This window comes from Epinephelus lanceolatus, chromosome 24 (assembly GCF_041903045.1).
Source record: "Epinephelus lanceolatus isolate andai-2023 chromosome 24, ASM4190304v1, whole genome shotgun sequence".
Classification (NCBI taxonomy): Eukaryota; Metazoa; Chordata; class Actinopteri; order Perciformes; family Serranidae; genus Epinephelus; species Epinephelus lanceolatus.
The window spans coordinates 13,425,662-13,446,510 of record NC_135757.1 but is presented as its reverse complement, the minus strand read 5'-3'; the positions used below and the strand labels follow the sequence as shown (position 1 = coordinate 13,446,510).

The 20,849-nt window shown below is 43.9% G+C and overlaps 1 protein-coding gene across 2 annotated transcripts; it reads right to left on the bottom strand.

Moving 5' to 3' along the window:
• Positions 1 to 805: 805 nt before the first annotated feature.
• LOC117249836 (helix-loop-helix protein 2-like) lies at positions 806 to 2,986 on the bottom strand. Of its 2 annotated transcripts, none has more exons than XM_033615619.2 (2): positions 2,367 to 2,986; positions 806 to 1,615 (listed from the first exon to the last, which is right to left on the bottom strand). In XM_033615619.2, exon 2 carries the CDS (start codon positions 1,573 to 1,575, stop codon positions 1,204 to 1,206), a length of 372 nt encoding a protein of 123 aa, XP_033471510.1. In that variant the 5' UTR covers positions 1,576 to 1,615; positions 2,367 to 2,986; the 3' UTR covers positions 806 to 1,203. The 2 variants fall into 2 exon arrangements, with proteins under 2 accessions (XP_033471510.1, XP_033471509.1); XM_033615618.2 differs by having other exon boundaries at positions 806 to 1,620; positions 2,367 to 2,984.
• Positions 2,987 to 20,849: the final 17,863 nt, after the last annotated feature.

Genomic DNA, 20,849 nt, shown 5'->3' with positions numbered 1-20,849 from the left:
AGTAGAACACCATCACTTTCCAAGTTTCACAGCCTAAAATATAGAAGCAACAAACAATATACATTTATACAAAAAGACGCCAGCCTATGATATCAACATAAATAAATAAGCCTTAAATATTAACACAATTAAATAAATAATTCCATACACTTTTAAAAAATGATTAAGGTCACAATTTTATATGTCATAAGTGGCACTTACGCATTTTTTTTCCTTCCTTTACGGAAAACATCGTCTAAACTAGATCTAAAGCAGCTATCGTTTACATCCTTTCATTTCGATGTGGAAATACCCCAGTGTTTGTTTTATTAGACCTCAAATTGACACAGCGAGGGGAGGAGGTCGTTTTGAATATTTCATTTATTGGGGTGATTTTTTAAAGTTTCCCTGAAATCCAAATTCTTGATGATAACCCTCCACATGTTTCTCTCCCCTGCATCTCCTCTGGGAGGGGAACATGGATGCCTGCGGGGCTCTTGCAGGCAGCCCATCCTCCCCCACTGTACGTCGCATAATAATAATAATAATAATAATAATAATAATAATTATTCTCATTATTGCATCTAACAGCTCAAACGACTCTGCGCTTGTTGCTTTTGTTCAGTGAGCGGTCTGGACTCAAAGTTGAGGCTTTCACTCGGAGCAGTTTTCCCCTACAACTTTACACCATCACCGCCATCAGGATAACCAACACTGGACTCACACTGGGGGTCAACTCAGTCAGCTGGAAGGTATGGCAAAGCCCCAGCATCCGGGACGAGATGCTTTTATTTTGGTAGGAGAAAGTGTTTCATTTTTTTGGCCCTTTTTTTTTAATCAGATGATTTTATTAGAAATTAAAACTGTAAAGATTTGATCATGACACGTGTGTTAGACCGATATCTAAGCTGATATTGTCATTTTTTATTTGCAAGTTTATTAAAATCATGCATGAACAAGGCTATATATCATAAATTAAATGTCCAGTCAGCCTTTTTTTAATTTCTAACTTGTCTTATGTGGCAGAAAAAGTTCCTGACTCATTTTTTTTCACCTTGCAATTGACATATTTCAATATCAGCTGTGAAAGGCTATAAAAATATCTGCTTTAAACCCCTCCATTATCAGTCGACCCTATCTGCCAACCTTGCCATACCCAATTGACGCCCAGCACGCGCCTGAGTCCAGTCAACCCAAACCAAAGCACCTCTGTCTCTCTCACTTTTAAACATCCAACACGTGATTGAGATAGGAGATGTAGCATATAGCCAGTCTGAGGATCTCGATCTTGGAGAGTTTCTTGTCCGGGGGCAAGGTGGGCAGTAATTTCCTCAGCTCCGCGAAGGCCACGTTGAACGCCTCCACCCGGATCCTCTCTCTGGTGGCGTGGGCCGAGCGGTACTTGGCCGTGGCCCTCCGCCTCCTCCTCTTCTCCTCCCTGCTCAGGGGCTGGTCGGCTTTGCATTTGGCCCTCTCCTCACCCTCCGCCGGCTCGTCTGAGGTGCAGCCGGCCGACTTGAGGCCGTTGAGCATCGTCTCCGGGTCGGACTGAGTCCAGGAGAGGTCCGCCTCAGCCTGGTCCGGGCTCAGCATCATTTTTATTCTCCGGTGTTGGCCCTCTCTCCTCCTTAGGAACCTGTACTGTGGACACAAGCAACTATTAAAACACTGATTTCATCCCAATTTCAGATAAATCTGCACCTGAATTACTATTAGAAATATTTTTAAATACTAAGTGTCTTCTGTTCAGGATCGAAACTCACAAAAAACACACAAAAATAATAAAAAATATAAATTTAATTTCATCGTTTTTACTGTTTTCTGCCACCCCGAGGCCCCAGCATGACAGACCCCACAGCGGGTGCCCGTCTGGGTGCCAGGGCCCCCCATAAATCCAAACGCAGACTACATTCGTTGCATAATAACATTAAACTCAATAAATAATGAATGCCTCGGGGAAAAAAATGGCGTTTTTTTAATTTATTAAAGCCTAAAAAAGAGCCGAGCAATTAAGGAAAACATCACGTTTTCAAATTGTTTGTTGCACATAATTATTTATTATTTGATAATCCTTAAAAAAGAAAAGAATTATGCAAGTTTTAGAAGGAGAAACTCCCTTTTTTTAGTGAATTACCATAATCAGAATTGGCCATCTGTCACAGTGTGATGAACACATCTGCTTGGCTGAGGCCACAGTGACTTGACAGCATGGAGGCAGAAGACGGCAAAAATAATGTTGACATCTGCTGGACATGAAACCATTGGAGCTATTGTGCTTTTATAAAACGAGGAAAGTAAAGAAAAAACAGCTGATGGAGGCGCAAACATTTTAAAACATGTGCATGTGCATGTGTGTAGATTTTTTTATTTCTAAATTGGAGACTCACCTTGACAAAGAGTTGGGAGGCAAAATCTTCTGGAGAGGAACTTAAAAACGCTCAGGAGCGGAGCCTCAACTCCAAATTAACTCATATTCCACAGTCACAACCATCAGATGTTCAAGAGATGCACCTTTTCACGGAAAAGAAATAAATAAAGAAACTAATTTGACTTTTTTCAGGTTGAAACTTGCAGCATGGGAATCACGCAGGGATCAAACGTCAAGCAGGGGGAATGTTTCTGCACATCAGAACAGTTCCGAAGTCTTACAGATGATTAGATCAGAAAAAGATGAAAGAAAATAAAGATAATGATGATGTGAGTAGGGATCAGTCAGCCCCCCCGTGTGATCCCAGCGATGGAGAGACAATAGAAGAGATGGGCAGATAGTGGAGAAAGTGCAGCCGGGGCTACTGGTCCATGCGCCTGTGGAAGATGGGGATAAAGGGGCGAGATAAGCGAGGCTCTCCCGTGTCAGGATGGAGCGGATCGGAAGGCAGCTCACAGATAATCCCCTCTCTCCTTTTTCCTCCAGTCTTTCTTCCACCGAGTGTCATATGCGAGATAAGATCCAAACGATCCCGACTAATAAAGGCTCACTTCAGGGACGGAGGGGATGGAATATATTTGAGGAATGGTATTGTCTAACGCCGCCCCCTCTCTCTCTCTCTCTCCTCTCCTCTTCTCTCCCTCACACACACACACACACACACACACACACACACACACACACACACACACACTCACAAACACACACCTCCTCCCTCTCTCTTCACGCCCCTCAGCCCTCAAGCGCTCAACCTCCCGTGGGAGTAGTGGGCAAAGGGAAAGCAGAGATGTGTGCATGATAAAAGATGGGGAGAAAAATAAATAAATACGCGTGTCCGCGTTTGTGAGTGCGTGCACGTGCGCAGGTTTTTCAGTGAGCAATTATGATTAAGAAAAAATTAACGTTTTTTTTTTAAGTGCAGGTTGAGAGAGGAAAGAGAGGGAGATATTTAACTTTAAGTCCATCCTAACATGTCTTTATTTTTCTACATTTATCATTAAAGATAAGATCAGAAGATAAGGGATCAATTTCCCTTAGGGAGGGGACGATTTAACAACATTTTAGTGAGGGAGGCTGATGGAAAATTCAGACATAGCCTCCCTGTTTGTGTAATTTTGGCTTTTGGAAAATAATAAAAGTAAAAATCTCTTTTTTTAAAATTATTTTAAGAATGTTTTTGCCAGCATCCGTGTTTTAGATGTATAGTTTTGTCTGCTGTCAAACATTAAAAAGAAACTTTATAAAAGATATTTGATTCCTTGTTTCCATAGTGATATTGTGAATTCACTCCTTGACATGCCCTTTGAATTGTCACTACTAGTTTTTAATTATCCATGACATAGGTGTAGAAACATCAAGGAGTAGAGGACTTTTATTTTGACAAATTTAATGCAGTAAATTAAGTGTTTGATGCTCAAAACTGTCTGGCAGAGGGCCCCCAAACCTCCTCCTGTCACATGTGCCCCCTCAGCGTTGAAACCACAGTGCGCCCTTGATTACTGATAATTCAGACTTGGACATGTGCAGTTTTCTGTAACCGCACATGGGACTAAGACTTTTGCTTCAGTGGCACACACCTGGGTCTGCTTGATTCCAATTTGAGTCAATCTGGGCTAAAAGTGTTGATGATAAAGACTTAACAAGGGCAAATGTCAGTGTTGCGAGTCATTTGAAAGACAGATGAGATTAAGAATAATAATTTTACCCCCAAGGGAAGACAGCAACAGTTAAGAGGAAGATAGATAGGAAATAACGAAATGTTAACCTAACCTTTTTCATGTTTGATTTATTTTTTTCTCCTTTCATCTTGACATGTCACTACCAATGTATTTGAGACAGAGAGGAATAGAGAGTGGGGAAGAGAAGAAGAGAGAGAGAGAGGGAAAATCTGATCCACACATAGTAGATCACCTAAAGCCACCTGACAAGCTCCAGGCCGCTGCAGACCACCGTTCAAGACCATAAAACAACAAAACTGGTTGTTTTTAGTGAATCATTGCTGTGTTTCCAGTGCCTTTTTTAGGTGACCTTTGGTGACCTGTTGCTGTTTTTCCAGTGGGGATGGTGCCATGAGAAGCCGATGCTTTTTATTGAGACATTGCTGCATCTCCAGCAGAGATTGTGCCCCCAAAACCAGGTATTTTTAGCCACAACATGATCTTTTCCTAACCCTGACCACGTGGTTGTTTTGCCTAAACCTAACTACACATTGCTAAAATGTAAAGAAATATTAAATATATTTCAGTGTATTCGTTACCGCTGCCAACATGTCTTCTGGCAATTGGGTTTTCAGGGTCCAAGGGTGAGGGGGATAAATCTGAGGGGGACAGAAGAAGAAAAGCAAAGTTGTAATACAAAAATTGAGCCTATGTTCATCCTGTGGACTCTTCACTGGTCTTTGCTTTTTGGATAATTCGACCTCTTCACTCCATAAACAGCACTAAACAACAGCAACAGTGCTGACTGAGCTAACTGTGCTAACCAGGGAGGGTGGGCACTACATTTCCAAGACGATGTTATCCTCATATCAGCGCTAACCACTATATGAGCACAATGCGGAGCAGCGGCGATGAGCTAGCCAGTGGGATCCGCTCACATGTTGCTTTTAGCAGTGCTATAGTATGTTAGTCTATATTAATGTAAGGCTTACTGAAACAACCCTGCAGGGCCAGAGTGACACTTTTTAAAGGAAACTTGATGGAAGTTTCTCTCTTCTCGCCCTCCTTCCATCATGCATCCCTGTGCCTGGTGGCACCACCAGCATCAGGTCATCAGGGCATGGTTCCAGAGGAGGGGCAGTGGCCAGTAAGTGTGGGGACTAGCTGCGCCTAACGAGGTGATTAAAACGATAAGGGGAAGCACGGATGACTTGCCGTGGCCGGCAGCCACCGCCATGCTTATTGCCACCACACACACACACACACACACATACACACACACACAGTGAGTGAGAGAGAGAAGTACTACCACAGTGCCAGAAGGACCATATCAGTGGAAACTCAGCATGTGTGTGCGCTTGAGAGAGAGAGAATGTGCGTGTGTGCACATGTGTGTGAGATGACGGACAGCTAGCCTTGGGCTCCGGCCGGGTCCGCGGAGTGTGTGTGACACAGAGAGACTCACAGCAGGGTGTATCGGAGACATGTCAGGACGAGGAGACAGAGGCCTCCTGACAGCTGGAGCCCACGGACACACACACACATACACACACGGCCCACCACCCTAATTGCTTTACAGACAGAGAAGTGGAGATAGTCTATATGCTTGGTGGTCTGCGTCGCCCCGGACCCCTCCTCCGTTTGCAAGGCCCTCGGCCAAAGACATGAAGGACCCCTCCAAGGCTGTTTTGTTTGTGCCTGCTGCAATTACATCCCACAGCTGATGTACTGACTGTGGAGACAGCGAGGCAAACTGCAGGGTGGTGTAGTCACCAGAGGATGGTCATTTCAGTCAGAGGGATGACGCCTGGTTTAGTCATGACGTTGCTGGTAAAAGCTGTTTGTTTGTGCGCACTGAACCTCACATTAGATCATAGCTTTGTTTTACTGCCACTTTCAGGAGCGCCGGGAAGTTGAATTCTTTTTCACTGAAAGGTGAAACAGTTGCATTTGTCTCATTTGTATGTGATTTTTTTTAAATAACCCATATGATGTGAAAAGCAGATGGCCCCCACTCGTCCATGAGTAGATGCATGATTCCTTCTGCATGTTGATTCTGTTGGCAGGTGTAGTTCAGTAGAAAGAAAATAGTTCCTACATGAAACTGCTCACAACAAGGTCTGTGGATTATCTTAAGTAACCAGGTTATGATTTCTGGAAAGAGACATTGATGTTGAGTTTTTTAAATGTATTTTTTGGTGCTTTGAGCCGCACAAGCTGAGTGCCATCTAGTTCCATTATATTGGAGAGAAGGCATCTCTATAGTCGGCAACTCACACCAAAACAATTTGGACTGATAAATAGCACTACAGGTAAGAGGCAAAATATGTGTTTTTGATTTGAGGGTGAACTGTCCCTTTAAGATTGTGGAAAACTTAATTATCTAGCACCTAGAAGACAAAACACACACACAGTATACCCATCTATTGACAGCTGGTCCTTTTGGCACAGCTCAGTGTGCTTAAAGAGACCATTACTATTGCATTATTGTAATATTTAGACCCCCTGTGGTTATTTGAAAACCACGGTTGTTTCATTTCAGTTCTGGCAAGCTACTGAAATGAACAGATCCAACTTTTTACACCTCTCAAAACAATCAAAAGGCTCCATTTATTCATTTTAGGGTGAAATATTCCTTTAAAAAGACCACCTCAGGAACACGAGTTTAGTCTGGGTTAAAATGCCCCCTCACTGGGGTTCCCGTAATCATTCAGAGGTGGGAGACACACAGGAAGCAGTAGACTGATTTATGGTTATGATTATTCTTCGCAGGGCTTATATCACCGATCCAGCTGAGGCCTAATATTGCAGAGTTTCTGCGGAAATAAGATGCAAATATGAAACCTGAGTTTTTGGAAAGGATCAAATTGTATTTCAGGCCACGGCAAAAAGACCATTAAAATGCTTTTTTGTGTGTGTGTGCGTGTGTCTGTGTCTGTGTCTGTGTAGGTGGACGTCAATTTAAAGAAGCTGTCAGCAGAAAGTTGCAAAGTGACGAGACGACTGTAATGGAGTTATTTCTCTAATCAGTCAGAGCTCAGTAGACCCCGCAGCTGTCTGAGCCGCTTGTTACAACAAAAAACACCTTGAACCTGCGTGACACACTCCCACCTGTCACCTATCACACACGCCACACACACGCGCGTACACACAGTTTTGAACATTCAGGGAGCAGTGGGATGGAGCTGTGAAATGGGAAGGATTAGTCACTTTGTCAGGAGATGTATGAGGCTTCTCTCAGGTGGACGGCGAGCCACAGGGGGCATCTGGGAGAGGGAGAGGGGAGAGAGAGGAAATTAGAGGCCGGAAAGAGAAGACAGAGAGGAGCAGACGGAGGAGAAAAATGAAAGTGTGCAGAAATGAAGACAAAGGGGGAGAAAATGCAGTTGGTGAAACACAGAAAGGAAGTTGCGGAGCGTTTAGCATCAGAAACTCTTAATTTGACAGCGATGTAGCTCTCCTCGCATTTGCATCACTTACATCACTCGGACACACACTCACGCACAGGGGAACACTCTGGGCAGTGTGTGAACGCCAACTTGTCCATGTGTTGTGGTCTGTCTTTTCTTCCAGGGTAATGAAATAGGCAGTGGCCTGGACCCTGGCCTGGTGTGTGTGTGTGTGTGTGTGTGTGTGTGTGTGTGTGGTGTGTGTGTGTGTGTGGTGTGTGTGTGTGTGTGTGTGTGTGTGTGTGTGTGTGTGTGTGTGTAGTGGGGGGTCGGTTCAGGCCTGAACAGGAGGTGTGGGATCCAGAAAGCTGGGGGTCTCATGTGAGAATGTGGCCATCGTCAGTGCTGCAGTGGCAGGCCTCGGCACCATCTGTGCTCCCAGCAGGGCGCCCAGCGCGTTCTCCGCCACCCAGACACATATGGACACACAAAAGGTGCTCACTTTCTCTCATGGATGTGCACTCACACACACTCACACACACACATACTGGGAGCAAAGCACTTGGGACTGAACAGTGTGAGATGGGAGGAAGGATGATGAGTTTGTTGAGTGTGCGGTGAACAGGATGATCGTCGTGTCTTGTTGATGATGCTGACATAAGTGTGATGACTTTGGAGAGCAAGAGGAGGAATTATTAGTCAGCAAATGACCCAGCTGTGCTCGGCAGTTCATACAAAGCCACATCTTTTATTCTCTCATCACACTGTTAAAAGTTATATTCTGCATGGATATGGATTATATGTTGTTTGGACTTCAGCATTTAAATACAAAACTAAGCCAGTCTCTTTCTTCAGGGATAGTAAATGAGTTTAGCTGTTAACTTTAGTTCTTAAGGTGTGGAACCATTCTACGGTGGCCCTGAGGGTCAAAATACAACATTTTTCAAAATTAAAGGTAGATGGTAGGTAGGTATGTGGAATATGAAGCAGCTGGCGAACATAGCTTAGCCAAAAACACAGTAAACAGTCTCTAATGCTGCTCATTTGAACTCCATTTTGGAGCCACTGAGTCATAAATCCAGTCCTTGCCTCCATCTCTTCCTATCCATCCCTGTTCAGCACAGACCTACATTTTCTATCTCCACAGCCTTCCATACCTCTTCCTCCTGCCCATTGACCCTCCTGTCTTGGCCCCCAGCCCCCCTCTGAAGCTGCACCTGCCTCATTTACTATGTTGGTGAGCTCTCCTCGGCTGCCCTGAACCTCCATCTTCCTCATACCTAGCACCCCAGCCGGCTGCCCCTCTCTCTTTGCCTCCCTCTGGCCCCGCAGCCTCCCCCAAGTGGCCCCTGTCCCTCCATCCAGGGCCTCCAGCTGGCTGATGAGTTCATTAGGCCCAGAGCTCTGCCAAGGAGCATGCCGCTGTTCGGGCCAAACCGGGAGGGCATCAGGGGGCCCCTGGTGGTCATTGGGCACAGGCCATGGCCATTGGAGGTGGGACAGAAAAGTCCCAGAATGTCCCACATGTCGATATTCAGCTCTGTGTCCATTCTTGGAGCCGCAGACTGTTATTTTGTACATTAGCAATCTGGTTCAGGGCTTGTTTCTCCCTGAAACTTCAGCGAGAAGAGCGCAAGGCGTTGTGGTTTGAAGGGGTCCACATAAACAATGAGGGAAACAGATTTCTAATAATCCCCACAGGTCGCAGTGACATCTGGCCCCACACTTGAGCGTTGGCTCAATTAATTCGGAAAACACAAAACAAAAAGCGCCGGGGGCAAAGATCTGGGGGGACTTAACAGGCCGCTTTGTATGTGTGTGTGCGTATTGATTGTGGCATTTGATCAAGTCAACTGCAGTGCATGTGTGTGTGAATTTTGTTCAAATTAGTCGAGGTATACAGCTGCTTTACTGACAGAGATAATCATGCTCCTCTTTTTAATGCAAAGATCTTGTGAAATAACAAAGATGGAAGTAAGTGCGAAGATTTGAACTTTTCTTCCATAATCTCTCTCTAATAGCTATACCTGCAGCTTTCCCTCGACTCTTCGTTCCCTCCACTCTCACCTTTTCCCTCCTCTGTCCTCTGCCTCCTTCTTCTTGGCGGTGGGTCAGCTGGGGTCGGGGCCTCCGTGGCTGGGCTCAGGTGTAGCCTCAGCTGGGCAGGAGGGGGGAGGAGAGGGAGAGGAGAGGAGGGGAGACAACAAGGATTCTGTCCCACAGGCGACCCAAAAGGGAGTCTGTCAAAAAATAGGAAACAAACACGTGCATTCACGCAAGTAAAAAAAGTAAAAAGAAAAAAAGAAAAAAACGACAACAGCTTTGTCCCTCACCCCTCTTTCTACACCTCCCCCATCTTCTCTCTTCCCCTCTTTCTCTCTCACTCTTTCTCTCCTGGGAGAGGCCTGGCCGGGCTTGGCCTGAACGCCATCTGCTGCATAATGTAACGGGATGGAACTCCAAATCCTTCATTTCCACTCACTGCCTGTCATCTGCGTGTGTGTGTCCACTCGTACAGTTGCATATGCACACGTACGCTGAAAGGGTGTGAATGTTTGCGCGCGTGTGAGATCTCATTTTACGGATGTTGTGACATTAGCTCGTCCAGCGATGATGTTGAGTGATGGGTTTGATGAAATAAAAGGTGACGCCAAATGTGTGTGTGTGTGTGTGTGTGTGTGTGTGTGTGTGGGGGGGGGGGGGTTGTAGAAGGATTACTCCGCTGTTTCGAATATGCAAGTCCAATGGTTTTCACAGCAGAGTAAAGAGGGACGACTCATCCTCAGAGGCGACATCATGGCACGGCTGAGTTGTTTTCCTGATCCATTTTCAGATGTAACAAAAAGTCTTTAAACGCGACAAACTCCTGGGGAATCTTACGAGTGGCACCTTGCCAGAGATGTCACAAATTTGCTTTTTGTTTACAAGTCAACAAACAAAAGTGCACACACACAGAGTCGTGTTTAAGTGCCCCACCCCTCTCTGCAGCGCTGGTAACCCGGAGGTGCAAAGAGTTGTCCCTCCAGGTCCCCGTGGGGCCACTGTGAATTGGGGGGCCATCTGTTTTCTGGTAATAAGCTTTCTCTTCATTCATCCTTCCTCTCTTTTTCCCCTCATCCTCACTTCTACTTCTTCCTCCTCTCTGTGTTTGATTCTGCTTTATGTTTTTGGAAGGTTTTCTGTCTCCGCACGCACATGCAGACACGCAGACAGACAGAGAGATCTGCTGCGAGACTGCTTCTGGATACAAACGCGGGCTCTAACGCTGCAAGTTTAAGGGGAGCAGAGACATGGTGAAATATCACAGTGTGAACCCTGAACCCTGACCAGCTATCCATGGCTGTTGACATAAAGTAAACGTGACACATCCCTCCTCACATAAACCCGTACACCCCCTCCAGCTGCTGGGCAGGCACTAAAGTCTGTACTACATTTCTTTGTGTCTCTGGTATTATATGGTGGCTCTGGCAACATTCAGAAAAAACACACGTCTGATTTTTCAGCCTGTATTTGGTTGTTTTCTTCATTTGATTCTGTTTTCTGTTTTGCAGCACCTATCTGTATTTTTGTTGTGTGTACTCACTTTGAAGTGTACTGGGCCTAATGGGTTCTCAAATTGGCAAAGATGTTTTCTTCATTTGCTTTTGTTTAGTGGCATCGCATCGAGCTCTCATGGCCACAGGGTGTATTTTTCAACAGTGCCAGACCTAGCACATTCAGCATGGTCCCCAAATATTACTATTATTATTGTTATTATCTTTTATATTCATTTTATCTATTGCGAAAAGGAACAAGAACTAACAAGAAATCATCACAAACACCGTGGCTAACAAATGATAATAAGGGCTGTTTTGCTTCTTGTTTTTTACTTGACCATTTTCACAGCTCAACTTTTCAGTTTAGACAGATTTTGCGCCTAAACTACCATCTGTATATTGTATTGTCTCCTTACAGTCAAATACTTACATGACATTAGACAACAGTGACATACATATTACCCAACAATCATATTTGTATGTCTGTATATGACAAAAATATCAAAGAAAATAAGAAAGTATTCATTTAACTGAATGATTTTTTAAATAGTTTATTTATAGTAATTATAGTAAAAGCAAAATAAGCATACAGTTTTGTCACAGATTGCTATTTCACCCCTCAAAAAATCTGAACTAGGCCATTGCAATGACCCAGTCTTTACCCGACACATTGTTGGAGGGCCTGAAATCTATTTTTTCTACAAATAGTTTTTTCCCAATTCCAAATCAATAAATAAAAACTAATCAGTTTGTGATATTGTTGCAATGATCAGTTGTATTATTCATCTGCAAAGCACATCTGTAGCACAGGAGTTGTATTGAACTGAATGCACCATCTTGCCACTGCTCACAATAAGACTGACAGCCTACCCTGCTCCCATCATGCTCCTCTGCTGGAGCCGTCACCTCGTCAGCGAGTCTCTGACGACTGCCTGATTGTTTAAGTTTTGGTTTGGAGAAACATTTGGTATTAGATGGCACTGGATCGATCAGAATAGTTGCCATGGCTACGGTGTGATGTGATGGGGAGAGGCTGAAGGGGAAGGGAGCAGGGAGGAAAGTGGATTTAAGTTCACATCCACAACACACACACACACACACACCCATATATATATACACACAGCCATACATAAACACACAAAAGAGAGCGGCAATTGAGTGTGAATGGAGCGCCGTCCAAGGTCCAGCTTTAAAAGTGCACTTTGCTTTTATAACTTCCCCTGCAATCTGTATGGAGCAGGACAAAAAACAACGTGTTTGCAGCTGTGTGCTGCTCCTGCATGGGGGCACCAATTCAACATCACACAACACACATTTATGTTTCATTATGGGCTGTGCATGACAACATCCATATGTCATCTGATATTGTTCATTATCCCGGCCGTTGCATTATCCGATTTATGCCTTCCTATGGCAGGTTTCAATACAGCCGAGTGTTATATCATGATTATGAGCGGTCTGGGTGCTGGGATGCTGTCTGCATCTCATTGAGGCAGAATGAAGTGGATCAATATACCAGAGGGGGCTGAATCAGGGGGTCTGTATGTGAGTGTGTGTGTGTCTGTGTGTGTGTAGACAGACAGCCTTGGGAGATCAGAGTGCACAACTGCTTGCGGCTTCAAACAGTGTCTCTCTTTCTGTCTCTCTCACACACACACACAGCTGGGGTTTTTTTTCACTGCACACACAAGCACAAAGTGGACTGTTTTGATCGGAGCAACATTTCGGTGCAGAAACAATATAATCACACAGTATATCAGCCTGTGACTGCTTCTTTCTCCCCCTTTTGTTGGTTGCAAACTTCATGAAGCCATATTTCTTCGGTGACGCAGCAGGCAGGCAGACAGGCAGGAGTCGGGCACTCGCTTGCTCTCATTTAAGTGCAGATTTACAAGCTGTTTGCGACAGGAGCTTAGGTGGCTTTTCAGGATGCGTTCTGCCTAGTTGGGAGGAAGCTGCCATGTGAATACATCTGTCGTGTCATCCAAAGTGCGGCAAACAGGCTGTCTGGCTTTCCATGTTATGAAATTGAAAAATCAGACCCCTGTAATAGCTCAGGTGCATTGTTGGTTTGTTCTGAGGAAAGGATTTGTTCTTGTTGGAGGGATAGTTTTATTACCTTTGCACACACACACACACACACACACACATATGCATGCACCGCTGTTACCTCGCAATTACACTAATTTAATGCCCCATTCCCCTCTATTAATCCCGAATTCTGTCCACATTTTTATTCTTGCTTTAAATGAAGGGGCTGCCACATGCATCACTCCAAACAAAAGGGAGGTTAGATTTATTCTTCATTTGGGGCAGTGTGGGTGGGTGGGTGGTGGTGGTGGTGGAGGGGGGGGGGGGTCATGCATGGGCATAACCTGGCCCCTAAAGGAAGGCCCCCGCTGCCAGCTGCCAGCCATAATTAAGCAGCCCTGCCGTGTCTATCACTGATTATGTTTGACCTGGCTAATAAGGCAAGTGTGTGCCACCTACGTGTGGCAGGAGAGCACCACAGCCTCCGTCACAGCCCCCATTGTCCTCTTTCAGACGAGGCTATTAGATTGATGTGTTGCTGATGACAAAAACGCGTGTGTTGGAAAAACATCAGCGGCAATGATATTCTAATGCAAGTGTGATGTGTTAAAAGAAAAAAATTCAAACTCCAAAATGTCAACTTTTCGGTAACCAAAGTTATAGTCCTTGTGATTTACATGAAATCAAACCCCATTTTGATTATTTTTATGGCCATAATTTTTCCTGTAATAGCCATTTAATGTATTAACATTTAGTAATTACCTCACCATATATTATATTTCAGTGTTAGCGGCGGAGTCCAACTTTCCCACAATTGACCCAGACTGCTTACATAAGAATGAGGGATTCACAGAAACCAATGCAACATGTAATCCAATATTAATTTACTGCTAATGTTAAAGGAGCTGTATGCAGCATCCAGAGCATATATGTGATTCAGAATCTGGGAGCGGAATTGTCTCCATATGGCTCTCAACATGGAGGTGGCTGATTCGGCAGCTAGCAGCTAATAATAAGCAGTATTTTACCATTGTTGAACCCAAAGGTGGGCACTATGCTTCTGTGATGACGTTGTCTCGTTATCAGCTGTAATTATCTTATGAGCATGATGCAGAGCGGTGGCGATCAGCTAGCTAATGGGATACACCCACAGGCATTCACATGGACTAACATGCACATGTTGTTGATTTGTCTATGACAGAAAACAACAGAGTAGCTCGGATTACAACACTCAGAAGTAGTGTGACTTCATTCTCTGCTCAGGACGCCATTACTCAACTGTATCTCTACTTAGCAAATAGTCGTTTGCTGCTGTATTAATCTTCGGAATGTAACATGTAGGTTCTTTAACCCAACATTTCCTACTTAAAAACACCATGGGTTTGTTTGGCTGCACTGTAAACAGATACACCAGCTGCTCTTCTGTTGTATTTCTGACCAAGTAGCTACTCAACGAGTGTTCGCTGTGGTGTTAAACCACAATTGCTATTACAACCAGTAACCACAGGTGGGGCCATATCAACCCCTTCTTATCGTGTCCATAATTTATATCTTTATAATAACAAAAACAAATGACAATGGGGAAAAATGTGATAATGTGAGGGCAGTTTAAAGAATTCTAACTTGAAGTAAACAAGCCTAGGCTTAAATAGCTAAAACGATTTGTTGATTAATTGCTTAATTGATCAACAGAAAGCAATTTGAATAATTGATTAATTATTCAAGTCATTTTTTAAGCAAAAATTATCTTGTTTTAGCATCTAAGATGTGACAATTTGCTTCTTTTCTTTGTCTCATGTAACAGTAATGCAAAGTCTTTGGCTTTTGGACTGGTGGTCAGACAAAACAAGATATCTGATGATGTCACCTCAGGCTTTGGGATATTGTAATGGCCATTTTTAGTAATTTATTTCACTACTATTTTATAAACATTTTGAAGACCAGACAATGAATCGATTAACCATGACAGTACATGCAAGAAGTATCAGATTGGATTAAAAGCCAGTGAAAGATTGTGAGATCCATCAAATGAAGTGAAAACTTAAAACTCACCAAACCTGTTTAGACAAAGTGTGGATATTTACACAAAGAAAAGCTTCATTCTTACTTGTGAAAAGATCACTGTCTTCCCAAATGGCAGTCCCAGGGAGGGATATCCTTTAGTAACTGCCTTGCCTGCATGTACGGCAACATTGCAGCAATCAGTATAAATTAATAATAAGTGAATCAAAGTGCTTAATTTAACGGAGGCTATGAAAGATTAATACCTGACATTATCCAAGCTGCTGTGCTGTAAGGGAACCACCCATGCCTGAGGTAAACCAATCACATTTCTATGAATATGACATTAGACACATTGATGTGATGTGTTACATCAATGTCAGCCGGAGTCTTGAGTACAGCAAGTCTGGATAGAAAGTCCACTGAGTGTGACTGGTCTATTTCTGTCTCTCTTCCCTCCCTCCCTCCTCAGTGGGTCTAGAGGCAAGAGATCAGTTCAGGGTGGAGGAGAGTTGGTGTTTGGCCTGAGGGGCCCTTGGACACAGATTCTGTCATTGTCCACAGCTGCCACTCCGCCCCTCCCTCACTCCCTCCCTTTACCCCCTCCGCTCTGTGGCCATCCTCACCTTAAGGGCATCCCCTGCTACCCCGCCTCCCTAATGAAGAGTGACACGCGTCCGGAGGATCTGATCTAGTCTGAAACCGGGCCCTTGCCTCCTCTGTTTTGTCTCCTATTATTGACTGCGGTGGCTCACACTGAGTTGTGGTGATGAGTGCGCCATATACCCAAGAGGCATAGCTCCCAAATCAGAGGGGGAGCTCAAAGGGCAGATGCAATTGTATGGAATCATGAGGACCTAATTGTCTTTATTCATGAGCTGTATGATTGATATTAGGGTAAAATGAGACACTCTAATTGTCCTCTTATATGAGAATTTCTGACTGGACGCTGTGTGTCTTGTGCATGCATCTGTAAGTGTGTGAGTGTATGTGTGTGTGCACTACTGGGTGAGATATCAAACTGACAACTCCTAAAGGGCATCTATGCAGCGGTCTCCCGACATATCACTTGAAATAATTCATGTTGTCCTTTCTGACAGTTTCTTGCCTTTCTTACATCCAGAGAATCCAGACACATTATATCAGGAAGAAATGGATACACGTCTTAGGTTTGAAAAAAAAAAGATGGCAAGCACCTGCTCTGCTTTCCCTATGGCCTGTGTTTACATACAGTGACTACTCAGGCATGGAAAAGGACTTTAATAGGAGAGTAAGATATAGCCTCCACCTTTTGTTTTCCCTTGAATTGAATTGAATTTCCCTGAATATTTGTGTATCATCAACAAAGAACAAAAAGTACAAACCTGGTATATCCTCTTCCTATACACTATAGACTTCCACTGTTGTTCAAAAGAGAATAAAAACACATCATTAAGCCACAGTGTCACACTGGGCAACATGTTTCTTCATAACCATGAACACACACTGTAATTTTGATTCAATCCAACATCCACAGCTAAAAATAGCCTACAAAAACTGCAGTATTTCCCCCTGGTTTGGTTTTGTAACTTCCTCAGAACTACAGTAACCAGCAAATCAATAGATTTCACTATATCCGTGTGGTGCAACACTCTCACTTGCTGCCAAAAATATGTGACTACATAGTCAAGACTGTGAGCGCACTAGATGATGCTTGTCCTCATGCTTCTCGTCTCCTGCACCAATAATGCTCTCTGTTCCGCATCCTTGGTACTTTTTAAAACTTTTTTTGGTTGTACAGCCAAATACAAAAAACAGAAAAGCTGTTCTTCTGCCTTTCTAAGGTCGCCACCTTGTTTTCTAGTATGCATTTGTGGAATGTGGGTGAACAGAACTGGGGGAGTGAAAGGTGAACAGAAAACTAATTATGAGACCAAGTGATCTACTGTTAGCAACATTAGCATTAGCACGAGTTTTCTGGACACCGCTCTCAACATGGAGGTCCCTGAGCTGGCGACTTGCAGCTAACAGTGCTAATTTCATAAACAGTGCTAAACAATGTCAATAGTGATGAGTGTTAACCGGGTAGGAACTGGAGGATGGAAGCTAGGTTTCTGAGACAATGCCGTCCCAATATCAGTGGTAACCAATGTATGAGTGCAGGGCAATACAACGGCAATACCAGTTACCAGCTACCTATACCAGTTTACCATAACAAACCACAGAGAAGCTCAGCTCACACACAGAGGTAACATTACTGCATTCTCTGCCTCATCGATATCTTTACGTAGCAAATGTTTTCTGCTATATTAATGCTCTGAATGTCTGAATTGATTCTGAAGAGAGATTGTTGATATTTGAACTCAACACCCAAACATCCTTCCCTCCTGCTCCTTTAGAAGCTCTGATGTTATTTATGTGTCATCACCATCATTGTGTGGCACCACGCCTCACTGGCAAGGACCTTGAAGAGGAAGAGTAGCTGACACAGTGTTGTGTGGCTTGTTCATAAGCACTTTGTTTGTTTCCCATGTACAGAGCCAGAGTTGTGCATAAAAGCAGTGGTTTGGGTTATGGTTATTGGGCTGTTGGGTTTTACCACCAATCATATCTGTTCACAAAGCTCACCTGAGACTCTCAGTCTCAGTAATAGGCCCACTGTGGATCTGCCTGTCCGTCTACCTACCAACCTACCTACCAACCTATGTCTTCCACACGAGGCATCCAGCTGAACCATAATTGGAATCCATGAGGGAAAACACCTTGACTGGCTCAGGTAAGTGTAAACTAATGTGTGCGTGTGTTTATGTGGGCCAACGTGCACACAAACACACACCAAATGAAGATGAAAGCGCAGTGTGCACGTTTATGCATGCATGGGTGTGTGTGTGCAAATGTGTGTGTGTGTATGTGCACTCACCAGTGTAATGTGATAAGCTCCAGCAAAGCACATACCTGATGCCATTAAATGCAATTTCCCCTGTGTGTCAGCTGAGCCATTTGTCAGCTGCTAACACTGCACGCTTTATTAAAAACCTCATCCGCTTCAATTAACTGCGCCCGCAAAGCAGTTTAACTCCACTCTAATCCTGTAAAGATGTTTAAACAGGCCTCGCGTACAGTAGGTACATCATTTCAAACCCTGTCAGTGTGTTTTTTATGATTTCCTTTAGCCCCTTTACTCATCATTTAAAGTTAGGGTTCAGCCCAGGGGGGAGTGGGTTTAGTGTGAGTGTGCAGATTTTGTTTTTTTGAGACAGCTGAGAGTCTCTGTGGTTCGGCCTCTGCAGTGACATAAGTTGTGCTGAGGCATCATCCTGGTGCTGACACATGCTTTCATGTACACCCTTTTCAGGTAGTCCATTGGCTGCCTTTATTTGTTCCCTCTACATTACACGACAGTCGAAACATTATGAGGCATGTCATATAAAGACTGGAGTGAAATTTAAGGCTGTAACTGTAAAATTAAGCTTTAATTTTTGTGTAATAGCTCGCAGCTGTGTCCCTCTATGGTTTGTCTCTTTGCTTAACTGGGTTGTGACTGACAGACGGCAGGGTCGTGAGCAAAGTTACGTCATTTTGTGAAGGAAAAACAGGAATCCAAGAAACAGAGAGGAGAAGGTAAAGGACTGTTTATGTCATCGGAAACATACAAGAGTTTCAGTGAAACATTTCCTTCTTTCTGAAACCACCAGTCCAGTCAGTGCTCACTTTATATGCTGTTTTCGGTTGTCATCTGGCCCAGTCGCCAGAAAAAAAATGTTGGCTTTGTACATGTATGCAAACTACAAATATGTTACATTTACTCACTATCACTATGTTTCCAGCAGCTTTTTGGGCATGAAAAGTGGTTGTTTTCTGCAAAGACATTGTGCTTTTCCTGCTGGAATAGTGGCATGAAAAGTGGTTGTCTTTTACCCAACACATCAGTGCTTTTCTTGCAGGCAGAGTGCCACAAAAAGCTTTTTTTTTTTTTTTTTTTTACAGATACATTAATGCTTTTCCCGCTGAAATAATAACATAAAAAGTTGTTGTTTTTTTTTACCAAGGCATTGCTGCTTTTCCTGCTGGGATTGTGCTCCCGAAATAGGTAATTTCAGGAAAAAATATAAATCTTTTTCTAGCCATTGTCAAATGGTTTTTGTGTGTAGACCTAACCGCACATGAATCACAGCATTATTGAACCATAAAGTTTTAATGTATCTGCTACATAATAACATGCAAATGTAATGTAGCTGCAGAAAACTGCAGAATGTTCCCTTTATGAGGTATTTATTTTGTACCCTGTAGCAAACAAAGTTAGTCTAGACTTGCAGTTTTCTGCACTTTGATATCAGCTAGCAGGTTAAAACTGCCTGTGTCTAAAGTAAATATCAAAGTTTGTATATGAGGGTCAGTCCAAACCAAATCCATCATCAGAAGAGGATTGATTTTGGATGATTCTACGAAAACCCAGAATTTCGTCAGTTGACAGTCATATCTGCACGTAACAGCCACAGCAGGCCTGTTAAATGAACTGTCGCTGGGACAAAGTAGGAAAATTGGCACAAATACCAATCACACCCGACATCTATCATATATTTAGTCAAAATAAATGTAATTTGGAGCTTATTATTTTATAACACTCTCATGAGATGCGGCTTCGCACCAATGTGTATTACTGTGAGCCAAAAGAGCAGCAACAATGAACTCAGTAGAAAATTTGGATCAGCAGCCACACTACTTTCTGTGCTGGCACTTAACGTTGGCACTGGATGTAAAACATTAGGTGCAGAATCGTCCAATATGGATGTTATTCCTGGGGATGCCATGCTGAAATACTACCCTTGAAGAAGAGAGGAGGAAGGTCTAAAACTGCTTCCCACAAGGACACCACACATGCTCTTCTGCTTTCTTCCACTCTCTCCTGCACATACACATATTCACACACCCTCTCTTTCTCTCTCTCTCTCTCTCTCACACACACACACACACACACACACGGTCATGCCAGCAGGGAGGTGATGGTTAGCATGGTGCTGTCACTAGGGGATCCTGGGTGGGGTTTACAGGAAAGGGAGAGGTGTAAATTGGGTGAGCGCTGGGTGCAAAGCCTTGTGAATGAAGGCTTGGTCCTCTTCCTCTTGATGCTTTGTCACTCACTCACTTACACCCCGAGAGATACAGGTGGTGGGTAAGGTGAAGATACGGGGGGGGGGGGGGGGGGGGGGGGCAGTTTGGCTCTTATTTCTGCTCTGTATTGTGTTTGTTTCGGGACTGTGAGCTCCTTTGTGTCTTTCTTTAACCCCTGTGCCTGCTGTCCTTGTTTTTCAGTACAGAGCAGAAAAACAAGGCAGAGTGAGGGTGCAAAAGTCCAGGAGAAAGATGGGACTTGGGCTTGTGATGGTTGACCACGAGTAAACAGGTTTACCCATAATTTCATATCTATCAACTTGACGGTGATGAAATTTGAAAGTGTAATCAGCGAAACGAAAGCTAAAGGCGAGCAGGTGTGACTTGCCTTTGATCATAACGGAGACCAATTGCAATTAGACCCAAAATGGCTTGACGGAGGTATCAGGGGGCCGCTTGCAGATTATGTATTTTTAATCAGAGTTGTTAGCATCTGTGATGGATGCCCATTTTACTCACACCAGGCTCTGATGGCATACGTCATGTTTGCTAGCTGTGAATTACTTCGGCGTGTATGCTGTCCATTAACTGCATGAGGAGGTGCACATCCCCCATCAAGTCGCCCACGATCTCAACCGGTGTATGCTGAGCTCCTGGGAAACAAGAGAACTTGTTATTGAGGTTATTTATCTTCTTCAGGCCAGTTTTATTCCGGCACACCTTCAGCACAATTAGA